Genomic DNA, 26,314 nt, shown 5'->3' with positions numbered 1-26,314 from the left:
GTTTGCCCTTAGTCATCAGCTGGGCCCCTTAGCCTAAGACCACACCCTGCTGGCTTGGCATCCCCACTCCAGGGGACACTCCTTTGATGATCAGACACGAGCAGAGCTGAGCGCAGGGGTGGCCCATCTGTGGGGCCCTCCTCCAGTCACTCCGGGGCAGGTAAGGTGATGCCAGCACAGATGGCAGGCAGCTCCGGGATGAGTCAGGAGCGAAATCTGACCCTCCCCACGGGAGAGCGGGAACCTGAAAGGTGGTATCAACCTGAGCTCGTGGTGGCAACAAGTGCGGGGGATGGAAAGGGGGCCCCGGGCCAGGGATGCAAGCAAGCAAAACGCCACCAGCTTCTATGACAAACTGTTTAATGCTCCATGATGTGCAGCTTCTAAGTGAAAAAGGCCCGTTAAAAATCTACGAGCTGTACATTCTGGTAACGGGGCAGCCGGCCCCCTCCCCGGCCGTCCCTCCAGGAGGCAGGGCCGGGTACAGGCGCCGTGAGAACATGGTCCTGGGCGTGCTCACCAGGAACACACGCGGGTCAGTGCCCAAGGGTCACGGGGGTGGGGGCATGATATTTACACAGGGGAGAACCACAGACACACGTGTGACAGGAAGACACGAGGGGCACAGGTGACAGTGGACCCGGGAAGCCACAACGCCCCCGTGGAGGTATACGCAAGAGATGTGAGCTGGACGGGTGGGCACCACGCATGACGGGTTCAGGGCTCCTGTGAGCAGAAGAGGCTGTGGAGCCCGGAGACCCCGTGTGCCAGGGGGAGGGGCAGACGCGAGCCGGCCCCATGGGAACTTGGGTGTGCAAACCAGTGCACAGGGGTGAGAACGCAGATGCTCCAAGGTGAGCGACGAGGGAGAGGACACAGACGTGTGCATGAGACCCATGAGATGGGTCCGTGGAGACACGGGGCCACAGGAAGGCCCAGAGCAGCAAGTACAGGGATGGGAGGGAGCTCTGCCCCGGGGGCTCCTCCGGGTGAGAGAGCCCGGAGCCCAGAGCCAAGGGCCCCACGCCGAGCGTCTCAGGGTCTAGGAAGGCTCAGGATGGGGAGGACCCAGCTCCACTGCACACACCAGGGTCCCCGCCGCCGGGGGCCGTTTCTGAAGTGCGTGAGGAACGCACAGGCGTCGGAGGGGACTCCTCAGGCCTCGCTGCTGCTGCCGCAGCCGCCTCTGCCGCTGCCATGCTCCACCCACACGAGGCGGGCCTGCTCCTGCAGGATGCGGCCACGCACCACCTTGGCCAGCTCCTCTGAGTGGCCCCACTCGTGGGCCGCCACCTGCACCCAGGAGCAGGGCAGCCCCCAGAGCACCTGCTCCGAGCCTCGGCATTGCCGCAGCAGCTCTGAGTCCCGCCAGCCCGGCCGGCCCAGCAGACCCCTGCCGAGAGAGAGGAAGGTGGGCGGTGGTCAGAGTGGGGGATAAAGATAGACAGTGAGACAGAGAGAGAGGGACAGAGTAAGACAGGAGAGTCAGAGGGAGAGGATGGACAGCGGGAGACAGAGAGAGAGACAGAAGGCAAGCAAAGAGATGGAGAAGAGGAAGAGATGGAGATAGAAGGACAGAGACAGCGACACAGGCACCCAAAGAGGGGGAAGCGCTGGGGTCCTTCCCATCCTCCCGGCCCATCTCACCTGACTTCCCGGACATTCTTGTCAGTCACCTCCACGTGGATGACGATGGGGTAGATCTCGTTCTGGACCAGCTCCCGCACGCCCCGAGCACCCAGCTCCAACAGGCAGTGCTTCTTCTCCGGGGGTCAAGGCTACATTTTACTCTCAGGCCAGAGACCCTAAGCTCCCTGCCCCCTGACTGGGCCCCATGACACAGCCCCCTACAGGGTCCTGCTTCTGCATCCAGGGGGACCTTGGCAACAAGGAAAGAACTGGAGGGGAAGGGCCAAGACCCAGGGAAATAAGTCACTTCCCTCCACTGGACCTCAGCCTCCCTATCTGTAGGATGGAGCTGACCCCGGCAGCCCCAGCTCCCAGGGAAGAGGCAAGTTTGAAGGCAAAGACAAACAGGTGAAATATACCAGCCAAATTCTCCAGGGTGACCCACATGAGGTCGACTGCCCCAGGCCACCCATCTCACAGGTGAGGAAACAGGCCCACGGAAGGAAAGGGACTTGCCCAGGGTCACTCTGCACTCAGACTCTGCTCTTGGGCCCAGAGGGCACCCCCCGCCCCACCCCAAGCATCTACCTTCCCGACAGACTCCTGGATGGCACGGATCCTGCTGCCCAGCCCAGGGGTGGCAGGTCGGGCCTTGGGGGCTCCGGGCGCTGACGATGTGCACTGTTCCTCCCCAGAGAGGCTTTCTACAGGCAGGGAAAGGTAGGAACGAAGGGCCAGTGGGCCTGGCTGCCCCAGGGTGCCACCCAGCCCTCCCCTCTCCGGGCGTGCAGGCTCACCTGCTGGGCACACTTGAAAGTCCAGCCGGGAACTGGGCAGGTCTAGGAGGTTGCGGATGAGCCTGGGCGCCAGGCACTCAGGCAAGAGCACCACGGGCCGCAGGGCAGAAACCAGCAGGGGCCGTACCAGGCTATAGGGCTTGAGGCTCCGCTCTGGCTCTGGGCAGGGAAGGCAGTGTGAAGAGATGGGGGTGCAGGCAGGGCCCCAGCTCCTCTTTCCTGGGGCAGCCAGGCCCCTTGATACTCTCAAGGCCCCTAACTTCTTTCCCTTCCTAAGCCCTGCTGCTCCTCCTACACACAGCAGAGCTGCCCCCTTCTTCGCTGGGACCTGGGACCCTCGCAGGAGACTCCGCCCCATCCCCTGCCTCACCCTTGTCCCCTACAGGCCATTATCCTCTCAGCAGCTGCAGGGACGCTTTAAAACTGAGGTCAGATCCTGTAACTTCCCTGCTTTCAACGTACCAGTGACTCCCCACAGCTCTCAGGAAGAAAACCACATCCTCCTCGTGGGTGAGCCAGACCTGCCGGGGCCTGGAGAAGCCGCGAGCCAAGTGCCCCTCACAACAGACTCCATTCCTGCCTCACAGCTCAGCAGCTCTAGTCACAGGGCCTTTGCATGCCCTGGGGTGGCCCAGTTAACTCTCCTTTCAGAGCCCAGGTCATGCTTTCCCAGGTCCCCAGGTAGGCGGGGACCCCTCCCCCTCCCCCGGGGACCCCTCCCCCCTCCCCCTCCCCTCTCCCCTCTCTCCTCCTCACTGCCACACACATGACAGAGTTATGCACTTGCTGTACTCAGTGTCCTCCAAACACAGTACATGCAGCCATGCCTCTGAGCCTTCACACGAGCTGTGCCTTCTGCCTGGCGCAAACTCTTCATCAGTGAAGGCCCCAGTTCAAACAACCTCCCTTCCAGGAAGTCTTCCCTAACCACCCTCTCCTCCTTGCCCCTCAGAATTGCTATTCCCTCATCTGGGCTCCCCCAGCCCCTCTTCCCTTCTCTGGCCCAAGGCCTCACCCTCCTGCCTCCAGAAACTCCCTCTGGGGTCGTCACGGCACCTGCCACCACACACAGGCAAGAAACACAGCTACGCATGCTTTGCAGGATAAGGAGAGGCCCGTGCTCGTGCGTGCCCTAAACTCACCCAGACCCACAGTCACACCTGGACATAGACAGCTCCCTCAACCCTGGTGGCCCATCTCCCACCAGGCCCCTGGCATGGGCCCTGCCCCCCACCGGAACCCAGGCCCTTCCAGGCCAAAGGGCCCACCAAGGCCGAGGACACCCAGATGTGCACACTCCTGGGCCCCGTAAGCAGCGCGGGCTGCATCTTCACACCTGCGCACGCACCTGAGCAGGGCTCCAGCAGCAGCTGCTCCGGGGAGTCCCCAGCAGGACTCCCCACATGCTTGGGCTTCACCAGCCGCAGCTGGTCCAGGGCTCGCTTCTTCAGCTGGGGAACGGGTAGGGAAAGAGGGGCACCTGAGAGCTCAGCTCCATCCCACCCTCAGGGAGAGAGGGCCCCGCTGCCACTACTGTCCAGGCTCATGGGTCAGCACAAGAGCCCCCTCCCCACCAGGCTTTCCCCTGCCCCCACCCGGCCCAGCACAGCCCCCGAGGCAGGGAAGGGCAACCATCACTAGGGACCAAGGGAAGCAAGACTGTCAGACCCAGTTAGAGCTAGAGGAGCCTTAGGTCTGCCCCCACTTTAAAGACTGAAAAACCAAGGTCCAGAATAAGACATAAGAGACAAACTCTGGGGTCTCTTCCAATGAATTAGCAATGTGACCTTGGGTAGATAGATTACAGAAACCAATATGGACAGCACTAATTATACCAATAGCTGACAGGTGTTGAAAGCCTACAACGTGACAGACACTAACTAGATCCCACGTGCACGAACCCAAGAGGCAGGCAGCATAATCCCCCCATTTTACAGATGAGGAAACAGAGCCTCAAGGGGGGGTCTCGTGGTTGTCCAAGGTCACAGGCTGAGAAGGAGCAGAGCAGGGATGCAAATCTGGGTGGCCTGGCTCCAGAGCCCAGGCTCTCCACCTTCTCTCTAGCACCGTGGGCTCTTGAGACCGCTTTAACCTCTCTGAGCCTCACTCAGCCCAGGCGCACGGTGGGGGCCATCACCCAGCCCAGCCCTGGTCCAGGGATTAGAGAAGGGGTGTGACTGTTGTTCCGTTAAGTGCTCACCACGTGCCACACATGCTCCTTCCTACACACGGGCACACTTCCTCACCTCCCCTTCTCAACTACCCAGACGGCAGCCCTGTTGTTCTCTTTGCTGGACACATCGGAGAGGATCAACCAGTCTGGGTGGAGAGGCAACCAGGAAGCTCACCAGGAAGACGAGCCACCAAGCATGGGGGGGGTCTCCTCCCCCAGCTCCCGGATAATGGAGCCTGTCCGCTCCCTTTTGGGGCCCCCCTCAGTACCCCTTCCCCAGGCCCTCGCCCTGCCCCCCCAGCCCTGCTTACATTACTGCGGGGCCCCCGGTGTCGGCTGGAGGGCAGGCATTTCTCCTGAACTTCTAGGAGCTGCTGGGCTCTGTGTAAGGGGGTCGTGTCACGCGTTTGTAGGGAGAAGGGGAGCCCCTCACCTTCTCTCCTCCAGCCCCCCATTCCTGTCCCAGAGGATGGCGAGGGACTGAAGGAGGGAGAAAGAGTCCCCCATCCCAGTCCCAGCTCCCAGGGCTGCTGGAAGTGTCACCTCTGATAATTGGGCACAGTGCCCCGGTCCAGGTCCCGCAGCGTGAGGGGGTCAACCCGCGTGCAGAACCACTCCTGCCGCCGCTTGTACGCCGGGTCCACCAGCCGCAGGATCTCCTGGGCTTTCACGCACAGGGCATGGGGGTCGGTCCGCTCAGGCAGGGTGAGGTTGGCTCGAATGTAGAAGGGCTCAGCCCCCGGCCTCTTCACCCAGGCGTCTAGGGCCTCATGGAAGGACTGGCAGGCTGGGCATGGACAGGCAGGGGGCAGCAAGGAGGATAAGGAGAGGGGAAAGTCAGGCATCAGCCTCAGAGAGGCCACAGATGTGGCCCTCTCGAGGCCTGAGCGGCCAGGACCCCACCTTCCCCTTCTTTTTTTTTTTTTTTTTTTTAATATTTATTCATTTATTCGGCTGCGCCAGGTCTTAGTTGCAGCATGCGGGATCTTTAGTTGTGGCATGCGGGATCTTTAGTTGTGGCACGCGGATCCAGCTCCCCGAGCAGCAATCGAACCCAGGCCCGCTGCATTGGGAGCGAGGAGTCCCAGCCACTGGCCCACCAGGGAAGTCCCCACCTTCCCCTTCTTAAAGTGAGAGTCCAAGGCCCAGAGAGGGTGGGGGACTGGCCCAAAGCCACCAAGCCCACTCGGGACAGAACCAGGACCCGAACCCAGGTCTCTGGACTCCTATCCAGTGCTCCTTTCACTGTAAGCTGTTTACTGAGGACAAGACAGAGGAAGGGCACAAGGACAACCGGCAAGAAGGCAGGGGTGTGGGAGGGAAGGGAACTGCCAGGGGTCAGGAGGCGGAGCACCCCCCTCTCAGGCCTTGGCTGTCCCACCCACACTATGGACCAGATGAGCCTTCTCTTGGGCCCTCAGTTCTGACCTTCTAGGTCCCTCCCCCCAGGCCAGATTTACCCTTGAAGTCCATCAGAGGGAGTGTGGATGTCTGGTTCCAGGGCAAGGTTCTCTGCTGGGCCTCGCCTTCCAGGACTGCCCGCTCCAAGCCAGCTGCCTCTGCCCTTGGCTGGGAGAAAACCCAGGCAGGGAGGGAACTGAGTTTCCCAGGGCTTCCGGAGACAGCCCTGGGGCTGGAGGACATCGGGTGTGGGGGTGACCATGTCTCAAAATCCAGCTGCCCCCACCTCACAGGGTGGTGCCCAGTCAGACACTGCTCTTGGCAACTGCCCTCCTCACCCAGCCTGTCTCAGTCTGGTCTTTCCCACGTGTAAGGGTGGGGAATGTGTCCAGGTTCAGTCAATCTGCCCCACCTCCCAGCCCCTGCCCAATCAGATTTCACTTGATGCTGGCTGAGGCGGGGCAACCAGCCGCTAGTCACTGAGCCCGCCTCAGCTTCGGCCAATCCGTAGAAACTCCGCCCAGTGACCTAGATCCACCAATCAGAGGGTATCCATCCCCAACTAAAGCACTGACCCCGCCCCCAGCTCAGAGGGGCGGGACCTCACCTCTCTTGGTTCCACCCTGGCCGATCCTGGCCCAGAGAGCACCCTCCGAACGACAGCCCCAGACCAGCTGTCCCCGAGGAACGACAGGCCATCTAGGCCCTTGTCCTGGGGCTCAGGCCCCCCCGGGGGGCTCCAGCCAGACAGTCGGATGGCCAGAGACCTGAGAAGAGAGAAAGGAGATGGGAATTAGCGTTCAGTATTTTGATTCAGTTCAACATTCTTGGAGAACCATAGTGATTCCCCAAGGATGCCATGACTCCCACCTCGGGCCACTGCACCTGCAGGGAATGCCCACCCCCTTCTTCTCTGCCTGGCAAATTCTGCTCATCCTTCAAAGCTCAGGTCAAAAGCGACCTCTCCCTCCCCAACCCCTGCACATGGTGAGGCGGAGCTTCCTGCTGAAGCCCCGCGTTTTTGTATTTTCCCATTTGTTGCCTCGCTCAGAAAGAACGCCCTGAGAATAAGCCTGCTGTCATGTTCAGATCCCTACCACCAGACACAGTGTCTGGCACATAGCAGATGACTAATATAAGCTTGTTATGCTCATAGTCTAGGGCGGGAGGCCACCTTCAGATCACAACAGATCAGAGATGGTTACTGCTGGCAGTGGCAGCACACAGGGGAGGGGCTTCCCAGAGGAAGCAGCAGCTGGGCTACATACATCATGGTGAAAACCAGAAGCACTTCGGGACCCAACAGAGAGCACACGGCTCCAGGCTGAAGAGCTGGCATGGGCAAAGGTGTGGAGGACAGGATACAGGATACAGTGTGGAAGAACTTAATAACAACAACAATAATAGTAGCAGGAAACCCTGGGTGCTTCCCATGTGCCAGACACCGTGCTAAGCTCCTTGCCCTAATTAACTCCCAGAAAAGGCGAGCTGGAGCCAGCCTATGGAGGGCTCGGAATGAAGGCGCCTGGCCTTCCTCTCATGGGCAGTGAGTCACCAAACCCCCATCATGGCAGCGCTCTGCGTGTCCCCGGATGAGAAGTGGTGAGGCCCTGTGGCCAGACTAAGTGACAACTGACCACAAGTCTCCCCATGGACCCCCACAGTTCTGGGGAAGAAGAGAGACCAGGGTCCATGGGTGTGCCCCAGCTGGAGAGGGGGCCCAGGAAGAACCCAGGCGTTCACTCGCCTCCCCACCCACCCTGGCAGCTGCAGCTACAGGGCCACACTGCCCCCTGCTGCCAGCCCGGGGTGGGCAAGGCTGCAAAGACCTGAACCCAATCAGCACCCATGCAGGGGGGGAACCCTGGCCCTGGGGAGTCCGACTTGGCTCCTGCCCCCTCAGTCCAAACAGAGAGCCAGGCCCCAGGGGCTGGGGCTAGACACGGTGCTAGAGGCATCAGGGCTGCCTTTACAGGCTCCTTCAGCCCCGGGACTGTCCTGGCCACATCAGTGTGGCACAGAAAGGCCTCAGCAGAGACAGGAGGCCTGAGGCCAGGCCTGGCTATGCTGCGCAATGGCCCGATGGCTGAAGCCACACAGTCCAGCTCCAACCCCAGCATTCGCTGTGGCCTAGCTTTGGACAAGTGAGCTGGCCACTTGATTCTGTCCCCGCATCCCTAAAGCAAGAACGATGACGGCACCCGTCTCCCACTGTGGGTGTGAGGGTCCCATATAGAGATAATGCAGGTAGAGGTGGAAATCAGAGGGCTGCAGGGCCTTCCAACTAAATGGGTTGTGAAATTCACTGGGTCATGACCAGCACTGTTTTTTAACGGAACGGAATAGAAAACATGAGCCTGCCTCCCTTCAAGTAAATCCAACTATCTTCCTGTAACCCTTTCGCGTCAGGCACGTGTACTGGGTTTCTCACGTGGAGGGCTGTGGTCAGAAGAGTTTGAGAAAAGTGGCATGGAGGGCACCAGCAGGAACTCTGGGGCCAGGCGGCCAGGTTGCTTGCCTCGTTCTCAGCAGTCCCACCTGCATCTACCTACCTCATTGTACAACTCAATGAGTTAAAACATGGGACGTGGGACTTCCCCGGTGGCGCAGTGGTTAAGAATCCGCCCGCCAGTGCAGGGGACACAGGTTCGATCCTCGGTCTGGGAAGATCCCACAGGCCGCGGAACAACTAAGCCCGCGCACCACAACTACTGAGCCTGTGCTCTAGAGCCCGTGAGCCACAACGACTGAGACCGCGAACCACAACTACTGAGACCGTGTGCCTAGAGCCCATGTTCCGCAACAAGAGAAGCCACCACAATGAGAAGCCCGCACACCGCAACAAAGAGTAGCCCCCACTCGTCACAACTAGAGAAAGCCCGTGCACGGCAACAAAGACCCAACGCAGCCAATCAATCAATCAATCAATAAAATAAAATTACTTTTAAAAAAAAAAATGGGACGTTGTTGGAACAGTGCCCAGTGAATCTAAGTGCTCAATAATAGATATTCACTGTCATCAGGTGCGATTCAGGACTAGTCACCTCTCTGTGGCCCCATTTCCCTACCCATTTCAAACCCACAGACAACTGACCATCACAGCTTCCCCAGTCGAGGGCCCAGCGGGCAGCCCGCATCCAGGCCCTCCAGGACCGACCTGCTCGCCACCCACCCCTGCCTAAGCACGCCCCCTCCCCTCCCTGTAATTCCAGGATCAGGGCAATTTCTCAGCCACCCCAGGTTTTCAGGCTTTTCTTGCCAATTCCTGCTGCTCTGAGACCCAGCTCAGGCACTGAGACCCAGCTCAGGCATCTCCTCCTTCAGGATGCCCTTGCCCACCTCCCCAAGGGACCAAGTGACTTCTCTGAGCCTCCACAGCCCCAGGCTACTACCTGGCGGTTCATTGGGGGCAGGGTCCAGGCCAGGTCCCTCAGCCCCAGGCCTCAGCAGACAAGTGGGTTCGGAAGAGAAAAGAATGCGTAGGGGGCAGGGGCTGCCTGCTCCAGCCTCTCAGGACTCCTGGGTCTCAGGCAGCACACTCTGATTGACCCCAACCCTGCCTGTGGGGGGTGGAAAGGATGGGATCCCAGGATACTTCCCCAGTGTCAGGTCAGGAGTTGGGTCACAGGGGAATGGGGCCAAGTCCTTCACTCTGCCAGCCCTGAGCAGTGATGGGCTAAGTGGCCTGGATGAGTGTTGCCCTACCCCAGGGCACTGTGGGAAGATCCCTAGGCAGGCCAGGGACCTTTGAAGTTGACACTTAAGCATGTCACACAGATTGCCTCACTGAATCCTCCCGACAACCCTCAGGAGCCGCCTGTTATTCCCCCCACATTAGAGAAGAGGGAAACTGAGGCCCTGGGGAAGTTATAACTTGACAAAGGTTACACACGTGGTGAGTGGTGGAGTCAGGTGATGACCTATCCAAACCCTCCCTGTGCAGGGTCGGCCAGTGCTGGAGACCCAATGTCTACGTGACAAGCGCGGACAGGGGTGGCCCTGCCCGGGAGACAGCACCCCAATACTCTCCCAGTGCCCTCCCCATTCAGCACCTCACTTTCACTTTTTCTGCCTGTCCATCCATGTCTCCCATCCTGCCCTGGGAGCCAAGAGGGGCAGGTGAGAGCAGAGGGCTGAAATGCCCAGAGCACAGTGGGCACTCAACACGGGTGCGAGGTTAAAGCAGCTTCGACGGGAGGAAGGGACAACAGAATCCCCAGCTCCACCACCAAGTGGCCACGGGACACATTCCTGACTCTGAGCCTCATTTTCCTCATCTGTATAATGGGGCTTGCAGGGCTACCCTGAGGGTTAAGCCACAACAGCACCAATAATAACAGCTGAGAGCTAGCTTCCCGCTCGCCGCGAGCCAGGCACTGTACTAAGAGCTCTAGTAGGAGGAGTACCGGAACCCCCAACAATGACCCCAGGGGACAGGCACTATTGTGAACCCATTTTACAGAGCAGGAAACTGAGGCACTGAGAAAGTAAATGACTTGCCCAAGGCCCCACAGTAGCAAGTGACAGAGCCTGGACTTCAGCTGGCTCCCAAGTCTGTTCTTCCCCCTGTGCTCTAAGCTGTAACCCTGCCTCCAGCCCAGGACACACGCAAACAGCACTGGCCAGTCCCTGAGGGCGCTGAAGTCCCTGACCTCCCATCGCTCCACCCCTTTCTCTCCCGGTCCACCTCAGTCTTCGTTCTTCCCCCATCTCCCTCCTCCCCAGGAACTTCGTGGGCGGCAGAGGTGGCCCCACGTGATCATGGGGCCCAGGTGGGGGCTGGGCCAGAACCTCCAGCTCCCTCTGCTGCATCCCAGCACCCCCTGGACAGCAGCCAGGACCCCTGCTGCAGGCCTGAGCGGAGGAAGGGAGGAAGGGCAGAGGCAGGCAGGAAGGGAGGCACCTCCGCCCCTTCCCCCAGAAGCACGTCCTGCACAGTGAGAAACAATGTCGCACTGGGCCCTGTGCCGGAGGGTGAGAGTGGGGGCAGGGGCCTGGCCAAGCTGCTTCCAGGAGGCAGGAGGCCCCTGGCTCTGCTGTGACCTGCACTCTGGGATCAGTATCCCCCGCATTCCAGCTCTGACACCAGCACTTCCTATGCCCCCTCCAAAACCCAAATCTGATCAGGTCACTCTGCACCTTGGCCCTGGCACGTCCCAGCTGTGTGACCTCAGGCAAGTCAGTTAACCTCTCTGAGCCTCGGTTTCCTCTTCTACAAAACAGGGGTAATCATAATAACGCCTGCCTCCCAGGACAGAGGGAATGCTGTAAGGCAGCCAGCAGCCGGCCCTGCATTTAGTAATAGCTAAGCTCCCCCAGCCACCACCAGGTCTCCCAGGGTGCAGAAGCCAAAATCCACACTTCCCCATCCTGACTCACAAAGCCTGCCCTAGCCTTTCGCCTTTCCCCTCCCCCACCCTCACGCTCCAGTCACCACCAAACTCCAGGTCCATCCCTGAACAGATTCTGTTCTCTCTTCTTCCACGTCACCCAGCGGCACCCCCATGCCTGCTCCTGAGTTCAAAGGCCACATTCTCAGACCGGCCTCCTCCATCTCCTGCCCTCCTGAGATCACGGACAGTCTTGAGCAGGGAGACCACGCATCCACCGAGACGGACAGAGCACACGGCCTGCAGCACGCTCTGGGCCGAGGCGATGCATGACTTCAGCTGTGGGCCTGGGGCCAGCCCAGCTGCAGGGGCCCCACCCCACCCTCAGCGTGAACTGTGCTGGGAGGCTCAGTCCTGCTGGGAACCCCAAGCCGCGAGGACAGGCAAGCAGCACGAGTAACAGCTACCATCTACCCACCACGCGCCTGGCAAAGTGGGGGGCTCTGCTGCCACGAGTCCTAAACCTCCGAACGCCACCTGTGGAAGACATCACTGTGGCCCTCTAGCCAGTGAGCAAGCTGAGGCCCAGGGAGGCGAAGTGACCAGCCCAAGTCTCCCAGACGATAAGCGGCGGTGACGGCATGTGAATCCAACGTGTGACTCTGTCTAAAGACCTTAATGGTGTGACAGCCGTGAGGCGAAGGCTTCGCCCCTGCTCGCCCCTCTCTGGGAACCTGAACTAGCCCCCAGCTCCACACACCCCCCCCCCAGGCAGCTGCAGTACCTGTTGAGGAGATCCAGGCCACAGCCTCTGGCCAGAAGGCCCTCCGGCTTTCCCAAAGGCCACACGCTGTCGGAGGACGAGGACGAGGAGAGGCCAGGGGACCAGGGCTTAAGCGTCACACTCCCTGGAGAGGAGGAGTGAGGTTTAGGGGTGCCAGACTGAGCCATGGGGTAGGGCCCGGGGTTGAGCCCCTCATGGGATGGCCCATGGCCCAGAGGCCTGGGGATTTGGCAGGTTTGAGGCCCTTGGAACATGTTGGACTCACGGGGCTCAGGGCTGGGCCCGGGCTGGCCAGGGTGACCCTTCAGTTTCCCAGAAGAGGGTGGAGGACAGGCTGGAATTGAGGAGCCCCATAGAGCACAGCCGGGACCAGGAGAGAGGACCAGGGTGGGCTCGGGGTGAGAGGTGGGAAGCAACTCCCCCAGGGCCTCCCAAGCAGAGCCTCCCCGCCTGGCCAGAGGACAGCAAAGCCTCAGGGAGGGGGACGCAGGCCAAGGGCAGAGCAGGCAGCATAGCCCTCAGGTGGGCCCCCAGATGAGCCCTCCCCACGGAGTCTTTACCTGTGATGTCCGACATGCTGCTAAAGGACCTGCGCAGAGAGAGGGCAAGAGGGGCCTGCACTGAGCACGGCGCTCCGGTGCCTCCCAAATGTCCTGCAACCCCCAAGCACGTGCAGGCTAGACCCCGGGAGGGATCTCAGGCACAGTGCACTCGTGCCACCCAGTCCCCTAAACACACAGGAGAAGCTAACATCCTGACCTCTGCCCGGCTCTTCCACCTAGAATGCCCTAGCCTGTCCTTTAATGCCACCCCCTCCCGGAAGGCTGCCCTGACTTCTCACGCCTCATCTCAGCCTCACTTTCTACCTTCGTCATTCGTGACTCTGGGCTCTGCCTCCCTCCAACACTAGACCATGATCTCCCCATCACACACCTATCATGGCAAGTTCATCCATCGGACCAAGCCCATGACGGGCGACACATGCCAGGAGGCGTCTCCTGCCCTTCGTCTTGCCATCAGTGATACGGCTCAGTTTTTCTGGCCCCCATTTTCTGCTGCTGCTTGAATCTGGGGCCTGACTTTCTTGCTTGAGGTCCCTGACCCCCGGGAACTTCCTCCATGTCTCCTAGCCCTGAACCACCCAGGCTTCCCCCTGGATTAAGGATCTTTGAGGCTTGACCTCCAGTGACTTTCATGTCAAGGTGCTCAGCAGGGACTGAGCCCACTCTGCCCTTTGACCTCATTCATGCCTATGACTCCTGCAACCTGGGTTTCCAGAGCTCCAGCCATTTAAGGGCAGTAAAGGGAGGTGACAGCCTGGAACTGACTCTGGCATCAGGGATCCTGGGAGGAAGCTGTTTACCTCTTAGGGGGTGCGGGATCCTCCTCCCGCTGCCGGCGGAGGATGGAGCCCGCGCTGGGGGGGAAGGGCAGGATGGAGAGCCGGTTGATTTCCTTCTCGCTGTCCGTGGCCTCCTCCTGCAAAGCCACAGCAGGGCCTGATCACCCCCACGGGACCTGCCCACAACTCATCGTACCTAGTTTGTGCCCATTTCACAGATGGGAACTAGGGCCCAGAGCCGAGGGGTAGGCTCTGCAAGGTTATGGGCATGTGAGTGGCTCCCCAGGTCTCCCGGCGCCCAGGCCCAGGCCCAGCACTGAGCTGGCTCTGCGCGCGCTTAAACAAGGCACTTGGCCTTCGTGGGCCTCGATTTCCTCTCGTGTGAAACCGAACTGTCAGCAAACTGGAGAGTACTCTACGTGTCAGTAATTCTACGACGGCCATCCATACCCGCCATGTCCGGGCTAGGGCAGGTGTCTTACCGAGGTGTGGGGCTCAGATCCCCCTGTGACAGCCGCCTCCCCCGCTGTTTCAGGGCCTCCCAGCGGGCAGGGGAACTCGCTCAGGCTCCAGGTGCTGCTGAGGTTGGAGCACAGGGAATGGGAAGAGGCGCAGGCCTGGAAGAGGAAGTGGGTGGGGAGAGGTCAGCAGCCCTGGGCCAGGGCCAGCCCCTGCCATTTTCTCAACACCTGCTGGGAACAGGGATGTGGTGGGGAAGGAGGGCTGGATCTCTGCCCTTGTGGAGCTCACACCCTAGTGGAGGAGATAAGCTGTAAACAAGCAGACAGATGAAGGAAGTAAGGCTCAGCGGCCAGGAGGGCCAGGCAGGAAGGTAGCCAGGGTGAGGAAGGCACTCAAAGGCCCCACCCAGCCGGGGGCATAAGAGCGCTTTCCAGAGAAAGTGTGGTTGGAACTGAGAACTCAAGGATAAGGAGGTGTGAAAGTTGGGGCGGATGGTCTAGGCAGATGGAACAGTATGTGCAAAGGCCCTGAGGCAGCACTGTGACACATTCCAGGAATTAAAAGGCTGAGACCGAGAGAACCAGGCTCAGGGGCGGAGGGGCACCCTGTAGGGCCTCTAGGGCACGGTAAGGGGTTTTGCCTTTACCTAAAAGCCACTGAGGATTTTTAAAAGTCAGAAATCACAGATTCACACTTCCTTTGTTCTATTTCTTCAAGCACTAAACTCAACTGATCATCTTTAAGCAAACCCAAGATAGGAAAAGGCAGAGTTCCAGGCAGAGATCTGAGAGCCAGTGTCTGGTTTATAAGGGATCTGGGGGCTCAGCTCCACCGTTGGCTGGCTGTGTGATCTCGGGCAAGCCTCTGACCCTCTCTGGGCCCTGTGCAATGAGGGAACTGGACTAGCTGGTCTCTGAGGGACTTCTAGGGCCCATATTTTGCATTCTAAGATGCTCACAGGCCCTCGGGCAGCCGGGCTTCTCCAAGTATATGCTAAGCCAGGCTTCAAACTATCCTTTGTGCCCCAGGTGCAACTCCAGAAACCCAGAGACTCCCACGCTCCTGTCTTGTTCCCTGATACACCAACCCACAACTACCCGAGCAACATTTTGTCCACCCTGGCCAACAGGGCCCTCCAAGACTGGCATGTTCTTGACCTTGGGTGAGGGCTCCAGCCAAGACCCACGTATTTCCTCCCAGAACCTGCATCTTCCCAGGCCCAGCTGAGGACTCCCAGTGGGTCCCCCCTGTCCCCACCCCCGGCTGAGTTCTCCCACCAGGTCCCGCCCTGGCCAAGAGCTCCAGCTTGGGTTCCTGACCCTGCTCACCTTGAGGTAGGGGCCACCCTGGACCCGCTGCAGCTGCACCTCCAGCAGGGCCTTGGCACCCTCCAGGCTGGTGAGCGCAGTCAGCAGCTCATCCCGCTCGGCCTCCAGGCCCCGGACCTGCTTCCGGTACTGGTCCTTCTCGATGAGGCTCTGTGAGTACTGCAGCTGGATCCGGTCTCGGCTCTGGATGGCCTGGTGAGAGAGGGCAGGGAGGGTGTTGGGCCAGCAGCTGAAGGAGCCACATCGGCTCAGCTGTCCTGGCCTCTGACCTCTCAGATGCGGGGGTGGCAACAGGAACAGCAGCTAATGTTTCTTAAGGACCTCCTGGGTGCCGGGCCCTCTGTGTTAAGTATCAGCTCATTTAATCTTCACACTAACTCTCCGACTTAGAGATTCTCACTATTCTCATTTTACAGACATGGACACCAAGCCAGCAGGGACAGAGTTGCAGAGTCCAGGCGCGTACCGTTTCCCCAAAACAACTTAGAACTCTTCTGTGGGACCCACTGGGTGCAGGGGTCTTTATTCCCAGCCTTCAGGGTTCAAATCCAGCCCAGTGCACCCAAAGTGCCTTTCCCCACAGTGAAGACCAGGGTCCCTGAGAGCTGGGCCCATGGCCAGGACCTGCTACCCATTGTCTCAGAGGGAGCTGGGGCCAGAGACCCACAGGCTGGGAGCAGGCAGGTGAAGCGCACATCCCTGAGCCCACCCCAGACCACACGAATCAGAATGTCTGGGGATGACACCTCAAATCTGCGTTTTCACCAGGCCCTCCAGGGGATCCTGAGGCCCATTCTCACGTGTACACTTCAACTCCTCTAGTGGGATTCAAACGTGGTCCAAGGACAAAACCTCCTGCCCTTCCCGCATGGGGAGCCTCACGCAAGGAGGGCTGCGGGCCCGGAGGAACTGGCCCGAGGTCCTCAGCCTACCCTATGGCCTCAGGAGATGAGGGCTATGGTACCCAGGGCCTGGGAGCCAGAACTTTTGAGGATTTCTTCACCAGCAAGTATCTGTAAGTACCTCCCACTGTGTAGGCCTTGCCCTTGAGGCAGGGAGAACAAGGGATTCAGATGCGAAGGCCGCCAGGACCAACTTTCATACCTGTCACAAGAGCCCAGTGAGGCAGGTGTGTTGAGGGGGTGGGCTGGTACATCTCAGGCCCCCTGTCTGTTTCTCCTGGCCTACTTGTCCCCTCCTAAACTGATAAGGGTACTGCTCATCTCTGTCTACAATTCCAGTCCTGTCTGCCTCTCGTCATCTTCCCCTGGACGAAAACCAGGGCCGGGCACACTGCAGGCCGGGCTCACCTGGTCCCGCTCCTTCTCGATCTCCTCCAGCTGGGCCAGGACGGTGGCCATGCGGTGCTTATACAGGTCACAGTCTTTCTGCAGCGTACGGTGCTTCAGCCGCAGGTCCTCCATCTCCTGCAGGTACTGTGGGCAGGCGGAGCGGGGTGGGACACGCCCAGGCCGGACCCCAGGGCTGGGGACAGGGGCAGCTAACCAGCTGGTGTCCAGCAGGTCCAGGGAGAGAGGCCTGAGCCCCAGTAATGAGTGCCCACCTCCCCAGCTGGGTGGCCTGGGCCACTGACTGACATCACCTCACTGGGCCTCAGCTGCCTGATCTGTAAAATGGGGATAACAACCCCGTCCCAGCCAACCTGGGCCTCCCCATTTCAAGTGCAATCTGTCCCCTTACCCCGCTCTACTCGTTCCACAGCACTCATCGCCCTCTGTGACATGAGGTGATGGACTGCGGATTACGTGTATGGCGTCCTGTTTGTCTCCCCTGCTAGAATCTGCCCTCCCCAGGAGCAGGGACCTTTGTTCCGTTCACCCATCGATCTCAATACATATTTGAGAGCAAATGAATGCACAGTTCTTGGCACAGGACTTGGCGTACAGCGGATGCTGGGGGAAGGCTGGCTGAAGTAAACTGGTGATGCCCTCCCCAGGCGGTTAGCAAGAAGGCAGGTGGGAGGGTGGGAGGGAGGGAGACGCCAGAGGGAAGAGATATGGGGATATATGTACATGTATAACTGATCCACTTTGTTATAAAGCAGAAACTAACACACCATTGTAAAGCAATTACAAAGATGTTAAAAAAGAAGAAGGCAGGTGGGGGCAAGGCAGGTGCGAGGGGAGGGGGGAGATGTGGACACTACCTTGTCCCGCAGCTCCTCGGCCCACTGCAGCTCCCCCTGCACGGTGTGCAGCTTCTGACACAGCTCCTGCCTGCTGTCCTGCGCCTCCCGCCAGTCATGCTCCAGGATGTCTAGGAGGATGCGCTCTGAGCCTGGGGCCCCTGGCCGGCTTGCCTCCTGTGGGGTCAGAGTTCAGGGCTGCCTCAGCCCCTGGCTCAGGGCCCACCCTGAGTGTGGGGTAAGGGGGACAAACAGCCCTCAGCCCTCATCCCCACCCTACTAGCTCTGCCACCTTGGCCAAGGGCCTTGACCTCTCTGGACCTCGGCTTCCCCCTCTGTAGAGTGTGTGTGGCGCCAACAGCCCTGCCCACCCTCCAGGGAGCATCTGGGGGTACAAATGAGGTAAGTGGATGAGGGCGTGCTCAGACAAGTTGGACCAGGACCTTATTCTTCAACAAGAACCAGGCCTGTTCTCTCTTGCTCTGGGCCCTACCTGCCACCCAGGACAGCAGACGGGTAATATTTCCGAGGCCTATTCCCCCCACCCCGACAATGGGTCTTCACAGGGTCTGAGCCTGGCCCAGGGAGGTAGACGGAAGGCTTAAGATCCAGCCCACAGACCCACATCCCAGCCGGTGCCCCACCCTGTGAAATACACCAGAGCCCCGGCTCCCTCCCCCACTTCCTACGAGGAGCAGTGGCCAGGTGGTAGGCCCACAGTGCCACTGACCTGCCACAGGACCCTGCGCAAGCTCCAGGGCCACCCAGGGGTCTCAAGCTTTCCAGGGTCAGACTCCTCTACAAAGCCAAGGAAAGCTGAGGCCCTCTCCCCGGAAAAATGCTCACACACAAAATCAGGTACCCAGTTTCAGGGAGTTTAGAGGCTTCCTGCCCCACCCGACCCCACCCCCCTATCCCCCGCAGACCCCAGACTCAACACCCAGCGCAAGCTGAGCACTGAAGGCCCTCCACTCAGAGCTTAAGACAAGGGGCCAGCCAGGATTCCATCCAGATCTCAGATCCCCAGATCTAGATTCCTCATTCTCCAGGCCTCAGGGGGACGAGTGAGCAGCAGGAGGGTCTGGCCTCCCCCCGCCCCCCGGCACTGCCCCCACTCGCCCCCACCCCCGACCCCGTACCTGCTGCAGGCCCTCCTGCAGCTCCTGCAGCGATGCCACCAGCCGCTGGTTCTCCGCGCGCAGCTCGGAAACCAGGTCCGCGCTGTCCGGCTCTTTCTCCTTCTCCTCGGCCCCAGGGAGCGGCCCCCTGGCCCTGCGCAGCAGTGTGCACTCTTCTTCCAGCCGGCTCACCTTGAGCTTCAGCTGGTCCACCTGGGGCCCAGGACAGGGGTCAGCTCGGGGAGGGAGTACCAGCCAGGCCAGAGAGGAAAGGTCCTGTCCCACATTCCTGGGTGCCTCCCCGATTCCCAGAGAGGCCCAAGCAGGTGTCCTCCCCAGACGCGTCTAGGAAGAAGGGACAGGCTGGACAAATACAATAAGGAAGGAAGGGAGGCAGCAAGGCCAAGCCACCCTCCCAGGGGAATCTGCCTCAAGGACTTGTGGGTGGAGGGGCCGTATATAACACGCTCTTCTGTCCCACACTTCTGACACTGTGCACAGGACCAGCATAACGGAGGGGAAGGAGGAGGACCCAGGGGCTGGGCCCAGCTCGGCCTCTCACTCAGTGTGGCCTTGGGCAAGTCACAGCCCCTCTCTGTGCCTCAATCTCCTCATCTCCTTGTGGGGGACGAAGGAGGAGGAGGATTCTGAGGGTTTCACCCAGCCCAGGGGCCAGGATGTCCCCCTCTCACCCAGCCTCCCCACTCAACATACACTCATGGAACACATGTGGTCTCACCCTCCCTTAAAGATATTCCTACCAGAGCCTCCACTTGGGAAGATTACGAGGTTGGTTCACCCCAACATGAATTCCAAGTCCGGGATCCATATTTCAATTGTACCATTTTACCCTCTGTCATCCTGAGCAAGTCACTTACCGCCTCTGAGCCTCAGTTTCCCCATCAGGAAAATAGGCCCATTCAATGCCCCTGCTCCACCACCTGCCTCCCAAAGTCATTGCAGGAATCAAACAAGACAGCAGGTGGACGGAGGCCTTTAAACTATGGAGCTGCTGAGGGTGTGACAGCAGCTATCTTTACAGCTTTAAATAAAATCCTAGGACCCCAACTGTCACCGGTTCAGTGTGGGCAGCCAGAAACTGGCCAACGGTGCTGGGTGGGCGGCTGGGTGGTGGCCGCCTGGCAGACGGCAGATATGCATGGCCAGTTTGCTGGATTATGAATGCACTCGGCCAGAGTGATTTTCCAAATTCACGCGGGGTCTGGTGTCCAGCAGGTCCAGGTGGCTAGACCTGTGATGGCTAGACAGTGACAAGAGGAGAAGCAGGTGGCAGGCCACAAAATGAAGTCACTGTTGGAAAAAGGGCACAATGACCTCTGGGGCTATACTCAGGCATGCTGACATCTGGTGCCCTAGGGGTGCCCTGGCCTCGCTTGGAAAGGACTTGCAGCCCCACACCCCCAGAGCCTGCATGGCAACCCCCTCCTCCCCCCGCCCACGACACACACACGCAAGGGTCTGGAGGCTGGGTCAGGCCGTTCCACGAATTAACACCCCCACTCCTCCTCCGCAGAGGACTCAGAAAGAAATTCATGACTCTCACATTCCTTTCCCCTCACAAAACACGCTTTGTGAACTGCCAGAGAAAGCCAGCTAGTTACAAGGGCAAATGTGGTCACACCCTCTCCAGCAAACCACAGCCACACACCATGGCCTCCCGCCCAACCCACGGCCAGCAGGCTCCCCCGATGAGCTCAGGGGACGGGGCACCTGGGAGTCTCCGCTGAACGCCAAGAAATACGGATGCATTTAATCCTGGTGTACAAACTCACTTAGCACAAAATTATAGCGTTCGTTCCTTTAAGTTTATGTTGCTTAGGAATAACAGCTCATTACATTTGCACCTTATAAAACACAGTATTAAATCACAGCCACTACACACCCGTCCACAGGGGGAGGGAACCCAAGCTGCCGGGAAAAGCACCATCAGCTGCTCTGTTCATTTCCATCGGCAAAGCCTTTGTTAATTTGTTGCCAAAAAGCTCCAGTAAGTTAAGGCAAATGTAGGGTAGCTACATTTAAAGAAAAGCTTATCTATTAATTGAATTTCATCCCTTACCCTCCATCGCTAAACTGGGAAAAAGCAGCTATTATCTGCCTACTGGCAGATCTCCATACCCCTAGGGCCATACTGTGCGCACCTACAGCTGAACCGCAGACACACAGAGAACCTCTGACACCTCTTCTACATCCCGCTACCCAACCCCAGGAGACTCCAGGCAGCTGCACACGCACACAGGGCATCCCCCACCCCAGTCACAAAGGTGAGACCAACCGTGAAGGCCACAGCCCCTCCCAACACCCAGGGGGGCCGGTGGCCATCGTGCTGTCCTCTCTGAGCAGGCTCTCCCCACCGGCCCCCAGCCCACCCCACCCCACCCCACTCCCAGCAGTGCCCAGAGCAAAGTCAGAAATGCTCAATCTTCGAACCTTGGGAAAGCACTCCAACCAACCTCTCTGTGCCTCAGTTTCCTCATCCATAAATGGGGATAATAACAGAGTTCCCCCCCAACCCCCATTCCAATGGAGTTGCTGGGAAATTAAAGGAGTTGATGGACGGCAAGCCCAGAGGACCATGCCTGCTGCACAGGAGGTGCTGTCTTGCTGTGATGTCATCTGCATCCATGACCTTGCGCTTCAAGGATGAGGAAGCTGAGGCTAAAGTAGGCCTGGCAGCCTGGGCCCGTCAACCTGTGGCCTCAACACCCCCAGTCAGGACTCATTTCCCCAGACATCAAACCCCCAGCACGCACAGCCGCAGGCTCCAGCGCACCAGTGCACCCCTGCTGACAGCCTCACACGTGCCACCCATCACCCACGGGCACCTGTCACCCCCTGGGGTGCTCCAGCCACAGCTGAGGCTCATGGGGTCCGGGGGCTTCAAATCCCACGGTCAGAATCCCCCCTGTGGAACCTCTCTGGTATGACTGGGGAGAGCCTACTGTGTGCCGCGGGCATCGTCAAATCCTTGGGACAACTCTCTGCAGCAGTAAAATCCCATGCGAAGCCCCGGTAAGGAACCAAGAAAGAGAGGCTCAGTTTCTCAGCCTGTACGAGGCATGGCCTCACTCGTTGATGGAAAAGAATTAGGTGAGATTTCACCTGGACAGGAGCAAACAGAACAGCATCATGGGGCGGAGGCCAGCGCTGGAGCCAGGTGGACCTGGTTCAAACCCAGGCTGTGCCATTTCCCAACCTGCAGCCTTGAGCAAATCCCTTTACAATCCTAAACCTGTATCTATTTCAAAATGAGAACCTGGTGCACGGTGCCTTAGTGAGATTACATGACAGGATGCACGTAACCTGTGTGGCATCGAGTAGCACTTAATAATGATATCAATAACAACGGCTAACGATAATCCAGGTTTTGAGCACTAGCTCTGTACCAGGCACTGTACATGTCTTAAATCCTGTGACTTAAACTCAAGGAATCCTCGTAACCCAAGGTTGCTCTGGCTCAGCACTTGCTGACATTTTGGGCTGCACAATTCTGGGTTGTGGAGGGCCGTCCTGTGCAATTCAGATGTTTAGCAGCATCCTGGGCCTCTACCTACTAGATGTCAACAGCACACTCCTGGTCGTGACAACCAAAAATGTTTCCAGACATGGCCAAATGTTTTTTTTTTTTTGCGGGAGGGGGGAGGCAAAATCGCTCCCAGTTGAAACCACAGTCATAATTCAATGAAATAAATGCTCCCGTAATAAATCAACACTCCCATGTTACAGATGAGAAAACTGAGGCACAGGGCAGGGAAGGGACTTGCCCACAGTCCAATATGCAACAGATGGTGGCTTTGGGACACCGGCTGTCGACCATATGACCGTCATTTTTTGCAAAGCTGCCCCTTTCCCACAGCACCCCCCATCTCCCCAGGGCCTACCGCCAGCTGCAAGTCCCGGCTGCGCAGCACGGCCGAGTTCTTCTCCTCACTGAGCTGTGCCAGACGCATGGCAATCATGTAGTTCTCGTCCTTAAGCCGCAGCAGCTCCAGGCTCCCCGCCTCCCAGTCCTCCCGCAGCCGCTGGCAGCGCTCCTGAGCCTGCTGTTGCTCCCGAAGCCGCTGCTCCAGCCCTGCCCGCTCTTCCTCCAGCACCCGGCCCTGGGCCTGCAGCTGCTGCTCCCGCTGCAGCTGGCTCTTGCGAGCCTCCCTCAGCCGCCGCACCTCTGTCATCAGGAATTGGGTCAGGCCCTCGGGCCCTTCCTCATCTGCCAGGGGCAGGGGAGAGAAAAGACATAAAATAAAATCCAAGGGAGATCAGCTCGGTGCTTTGTGACCGCCTGGAGGGGTGGGATAGGGAGGGTGGGAGGGAGGGAGACGCAAGCGGGAAGAGATATGGGAATATATGTATGTATATAACTGATTCATTTTGTTGTGAAGCTGAAGCTAACATACCATTGTAAAGCAATTATACTCCAATAAAGATGTTAAAAAAAAAAAATCCAAGGGGATTTTATAAAATTGAAAAGTCAATAAATAAAATCCAAGGGGATGACAGACTGCACAGAACAACCCAAACCAGAAGAACACTACAAGGAAAACTGGAACCAATTTTTACAATTTGGGGACAGGAAAGCCTTCCTAAACAAGGCACAAAATCAAAGAGCTATAAGAGATTTCTAAACGATTACAGATATAAGAAACAAAGTTAAAAGACAAGTAACAGAGTGGGAGAAAATATAACAAATATAACAAATGACTCAGAGCCACAACATATAAAAAGCTCCTACAAATCAATAAGCAAACAACCAAATAAAAATGTGGGCAAAAACTATCAATAGGCAAATCCCAAAACAAAAATGGCTGGTAAACATAGGAAAATACGTCCCAACTCACTAGCAATAATAATAACAATAATAGTAGTACCACTAACAATTGACTTTATTCTTTGGCCTACATACATATATTAATTTATTTAATCTTCACAACAACACTTAAGATAGGTACTATTTATTGTACGCATTTTAAAGCCAGAAAAACCGAGGCACAGAAATGTCAAGCCATTTGCCCAAGGTTGACTAACTAGTAAGCTGTGAACATCTCTCAACAAAGTACAAACTTAAAACAACATTATTCTTCACATATCTGACTGCATAAAATGTTTTTAAATGATCCCCAGGATGAATGAGGGTACAGCAAAATGGGCACTCATACACTGCTGGAGGGATGTATGCTGATTTAACTTTTAAAATACACATTCTCTAAGAAATTTGACTTCTCAGAACCTCTCCTCCTGAGACACACATTTGCACAAAGATGCACCTAGAAGGATGTTCCCAGCATTGTTTGTAATGGTGCAAACTGGAAACAACCTAGATGTCCATCAACAGGGGATGGGTTAAATGACTGGCACGTCACTAATAAACACTACGCAGTCATTTAAAACAAGTGTAACAGATGTGGAAGAAACACAAACATCAGTTGTTCTGAGAAAAAGTGAAACACAGAGCAAGACATGTAAGATGATTCCCTGCGTGTGTGTCTGTGTGTATAACTGCAAAGAGAAAGGAAACTCGCCACACTGATACCGGCAGAGCAGAGCTGAAGGAAGAAGTAAAGATCTTTCCTATTTACTTTCAAGTCTCCTGGAGTGTTTGAATTTTTTACAGAAGAAACTGTAAACTGGCATATGCCTGACACATCTTTGGGGGAAGAGCTGCATTAAGTGTGTGGGCTCTGAACTTAGACTATAACTGCATTGGAATCGCAGTCCCACACTCAGCCTGCTGGGGGGACCTTGGGCAAACCGGTACAGTTCTCTCTGTGCCTCAGTTTCCCTATCTGTTCAACAGCGACAATGGGAGTGCCTCCCTGACAGGGACGGAGTAAGGAACCTCTGCACTGGCGTCCGAGGCGCTGGCACCCGCTGCGGACCCACTCACCGAGGATCATGGAGCAGCGCTGGGCAGGTTCTTGGCCCGTGAGCAGCGTGAAGTGCTCGGGGTAGTAGAACTCCAGGGCTTCCAGGAAGGCCTCGTAGCCCCTCTTCCCGCGGCAACGCAAGATGTCCATCAGGCGCCCTGCGAAGTGGGGCGGGGGCGGTGCCCAAGGGTCAAGGTGAGGGCTTCTCCCCGTGCCTAGTTGCTTTCTCCCCCCTTCCCCACACCCCGCCATACTCCAGGGCCCACGTTCCCCAGATTTCTGAACCGGTGACACACACAGGGGCCTGACTCAACACATCAGCGGCGAGAGCCCGTCTGCCACGGCCAGGAAAGCCAGGACCTACCCCCTCCATGGCACCCCAAGCCGCTGCCTGCGGCCCCCACAGATATAGGGCCAGCAAACGCAGCCTGCCTTTTCAATGGCACAGGGAAGCCCCCTCCATTCCCAAACGCAAAGAAAAATATTTCTCTCGTTGACCAACGCCTGAAATTCCACCATTAGACCCTCATCCCTCTGCCAGCTCTGTTCAAAGGCACAACTTATGGGAGAAGGCACCCTCAGGAAGCTGAGATGGGTCTTGAGCCCTTGAGGAAAACGCTCCCAGGAGTGTGTAGCACACAGAAGTGGGGGGCGGGGGGGAGCAGAGAGAACAGAAGAGATCAAAGGACACAGGAAAGCTGCCGAATCCACCCGCTGTGATCGGGAGGTCCCAAGCCCAGCCCGCACCGGCAACTACAGCCAGCCCCGTGCTCTAAGGGGGGCCCAGGAAATGGGAGAAAAATCCAGACGCGGTCTAGGCACCGCGGACACGCTGGGTCACGCTGTGGTTCAGGAGGAGGGAGGATGGTGGGCACACCAACCATCCCACTCTACCGATGTGGAGACCGAAGCCCCGGGGATCGGAGCCCTTGGACCGACGGTCCCGAAGAAGGCCCCAGGGAAGGCCGGCACCGCCCGCTCTGGCCCGACCCCGCGCCCCCCACGGCTCACCGGTGCGGTTGACGCGGCACGGGAAGCGGTAGGTGCTCAGCACCTCCTCCTCGTCCTGCTCGTCGATGACCCGGCATTGGCGCAGATACGGTGTGAGCTTGGCCGGGTTGAGGGCGCGCGTCAGCCGGTGCCGGACGCCCTCGATCCGCTCCCACAGCGCGTCCTCCTCCGCCTCGGACCCGGAGCCGGCCCCAGCCTCCTCCTCGGCCTCCCCTGCCTCGGCCCCGCCCGGCATGACCGCGTCTTCGGGGTCTGCGGGCCAGAGGCGAGCGGGGGTCAGCGCGGGCGCCGGGCGCGGGGTGCGCCGGCCGATCCCAGCACTGGGCGTCGCCCGCAGGACCAGCCGCCCGTCGCCGCCGGAACCCCCTCCTCCCGCGCCCGGTCCGCCCGGCGGGTGCCCGGCCCCCGCGTCCCCGGGACTCACCCCGCACGCCGGAGCCGTCTCGGACTCCCGGGTCAGCGCTCTGGCGGCGGCTTCGCCAGCGCAGGGGGGCGGGGTCCGCGGCGCCCCTGGCCCCGCCCCCGGCCCCGGCCCCGCCGCCGCCCGGGCTGCCCCGGCCTCCCCACATCGCCGCCCGGGCCCGGGCCGAGGAGCGTCCGGCCGGCCAACCACCCGCACGTCCGCCAGCACGCCCGGCTCCCCGCCGTCCGGCCGCCGCGCGCCTCCCCCCGCTTCCTGTTTCCCGCCGGCTCTCCCGGCCCTGGCTCGGCGGGGTCCCGATGGCCCGCCCACACCTGCCTGGCCTCGGGGCCCGGCGGCGCGGGCGGGACATGCAAGCTCTCACCGTCTCGCGTGCGCGCGGGGCACGCGGCGTCGGCTCCCACGGCGCACCGCGCGCCCGCCGCGCCCTGCACGCGGCTCCCACCTGGCACCTGGCGCCCACCTCGACACACAGCCTGCCCGGTGGCCA

General features: G+C 58.9%; 1 protein-coding gene across 4 annotated transcripts; it reads right to left on the bottom strand.

Moving 5' to 3' along the window:
* Positions 1 to 343: 343 nt before the first annotated feature.
* On the bottom strand, positions 344 to 25,933 carry CARD10 (caspase recruitment domain family member 10). 4 transcript variants are annotated; one of them, XM_060164908.1, is made up of 21 exons: positions 25,828 to 25,933; positions 25,404 to 25,655; positions 24,413 to 24,550; positions 22,413 to 22,738; positions 18,532 to 18,723; positions 17,414 to 17,569; positions 16,557 to 16,682; positions 15,247 to 15,438; positions 13,939 to 14,073; positions 13,478 to 13,593; positions 12,675 to 12,703; positions 12,115 to 12,238; positions 6,608 to 6,767; positions 6,060 to 6,168; positions 5,143 to 5,386; positions 4,911 to 4,980; positions 3,775 to 3,877; positions 2,427 to 2,585; positions 2,218 to 2,333; positions 1,648 to 1,763; positions 344 to 1,393 (listed from the first exon to the last, which is right to left on the bottom strand). In XM_060164908.1, the coding sequence occupies exons 2-21, from the start codon at positions 25,636 to 25,638 to the stop codon at positions 1,156 to 1,158; spliced, it is 3,084 nt and encodes a 1,027-aa protein (XP_060020891.1). In that variant the 5' UTR covers positions 25,639 to 25,655; positions 25,828 to 25,933; the 3' UTR covers positions 344 to 1,155. The 4 variants fall into 4 exon arrangements, with proteins under 4 accessions (XP_060020891.1, XP_060020892.1, XP_060020894.1 ...); XM_060164909.1 differs by lacking the exon at positions 25,828 to 25,933 and having other exon boundaries at positions 16,557 to 16,731; positions 17,414 to 17,523; positions 25,404 to 25,724; XM_060164911.1 differs by lacking the exon at positions 25,828 to 25,933 and having other exon boundaries at positions 1,648 to 1,760; positions 16,557 to 16,731; positions 17,414 to 17,523; positions 25,404 to 25,723.
* Positions 25,934 to 26,314: the final 381 nt, after the last annotated feature.

Source organism: Lagenorhynchus albirostris, chromosome 11 (genome assembly GCF_949774975.1).
Source record: "Lagenorhynchus albirostris chromosome 11, mLagAlb1.1, whole genome shotgun sequence".
Taxonomy (NCBI): Eukaryota; Metazoa; Chordata; class Mammalia; order Artiodactyla; family Delphinidae; genus Lagenorhynchus; species Lagenorhynchus albirostris.
Note: the sequence above shows the minus strand (reverse complement) of the source record. Positions and strands in the feature narration are given on the sequence as shown.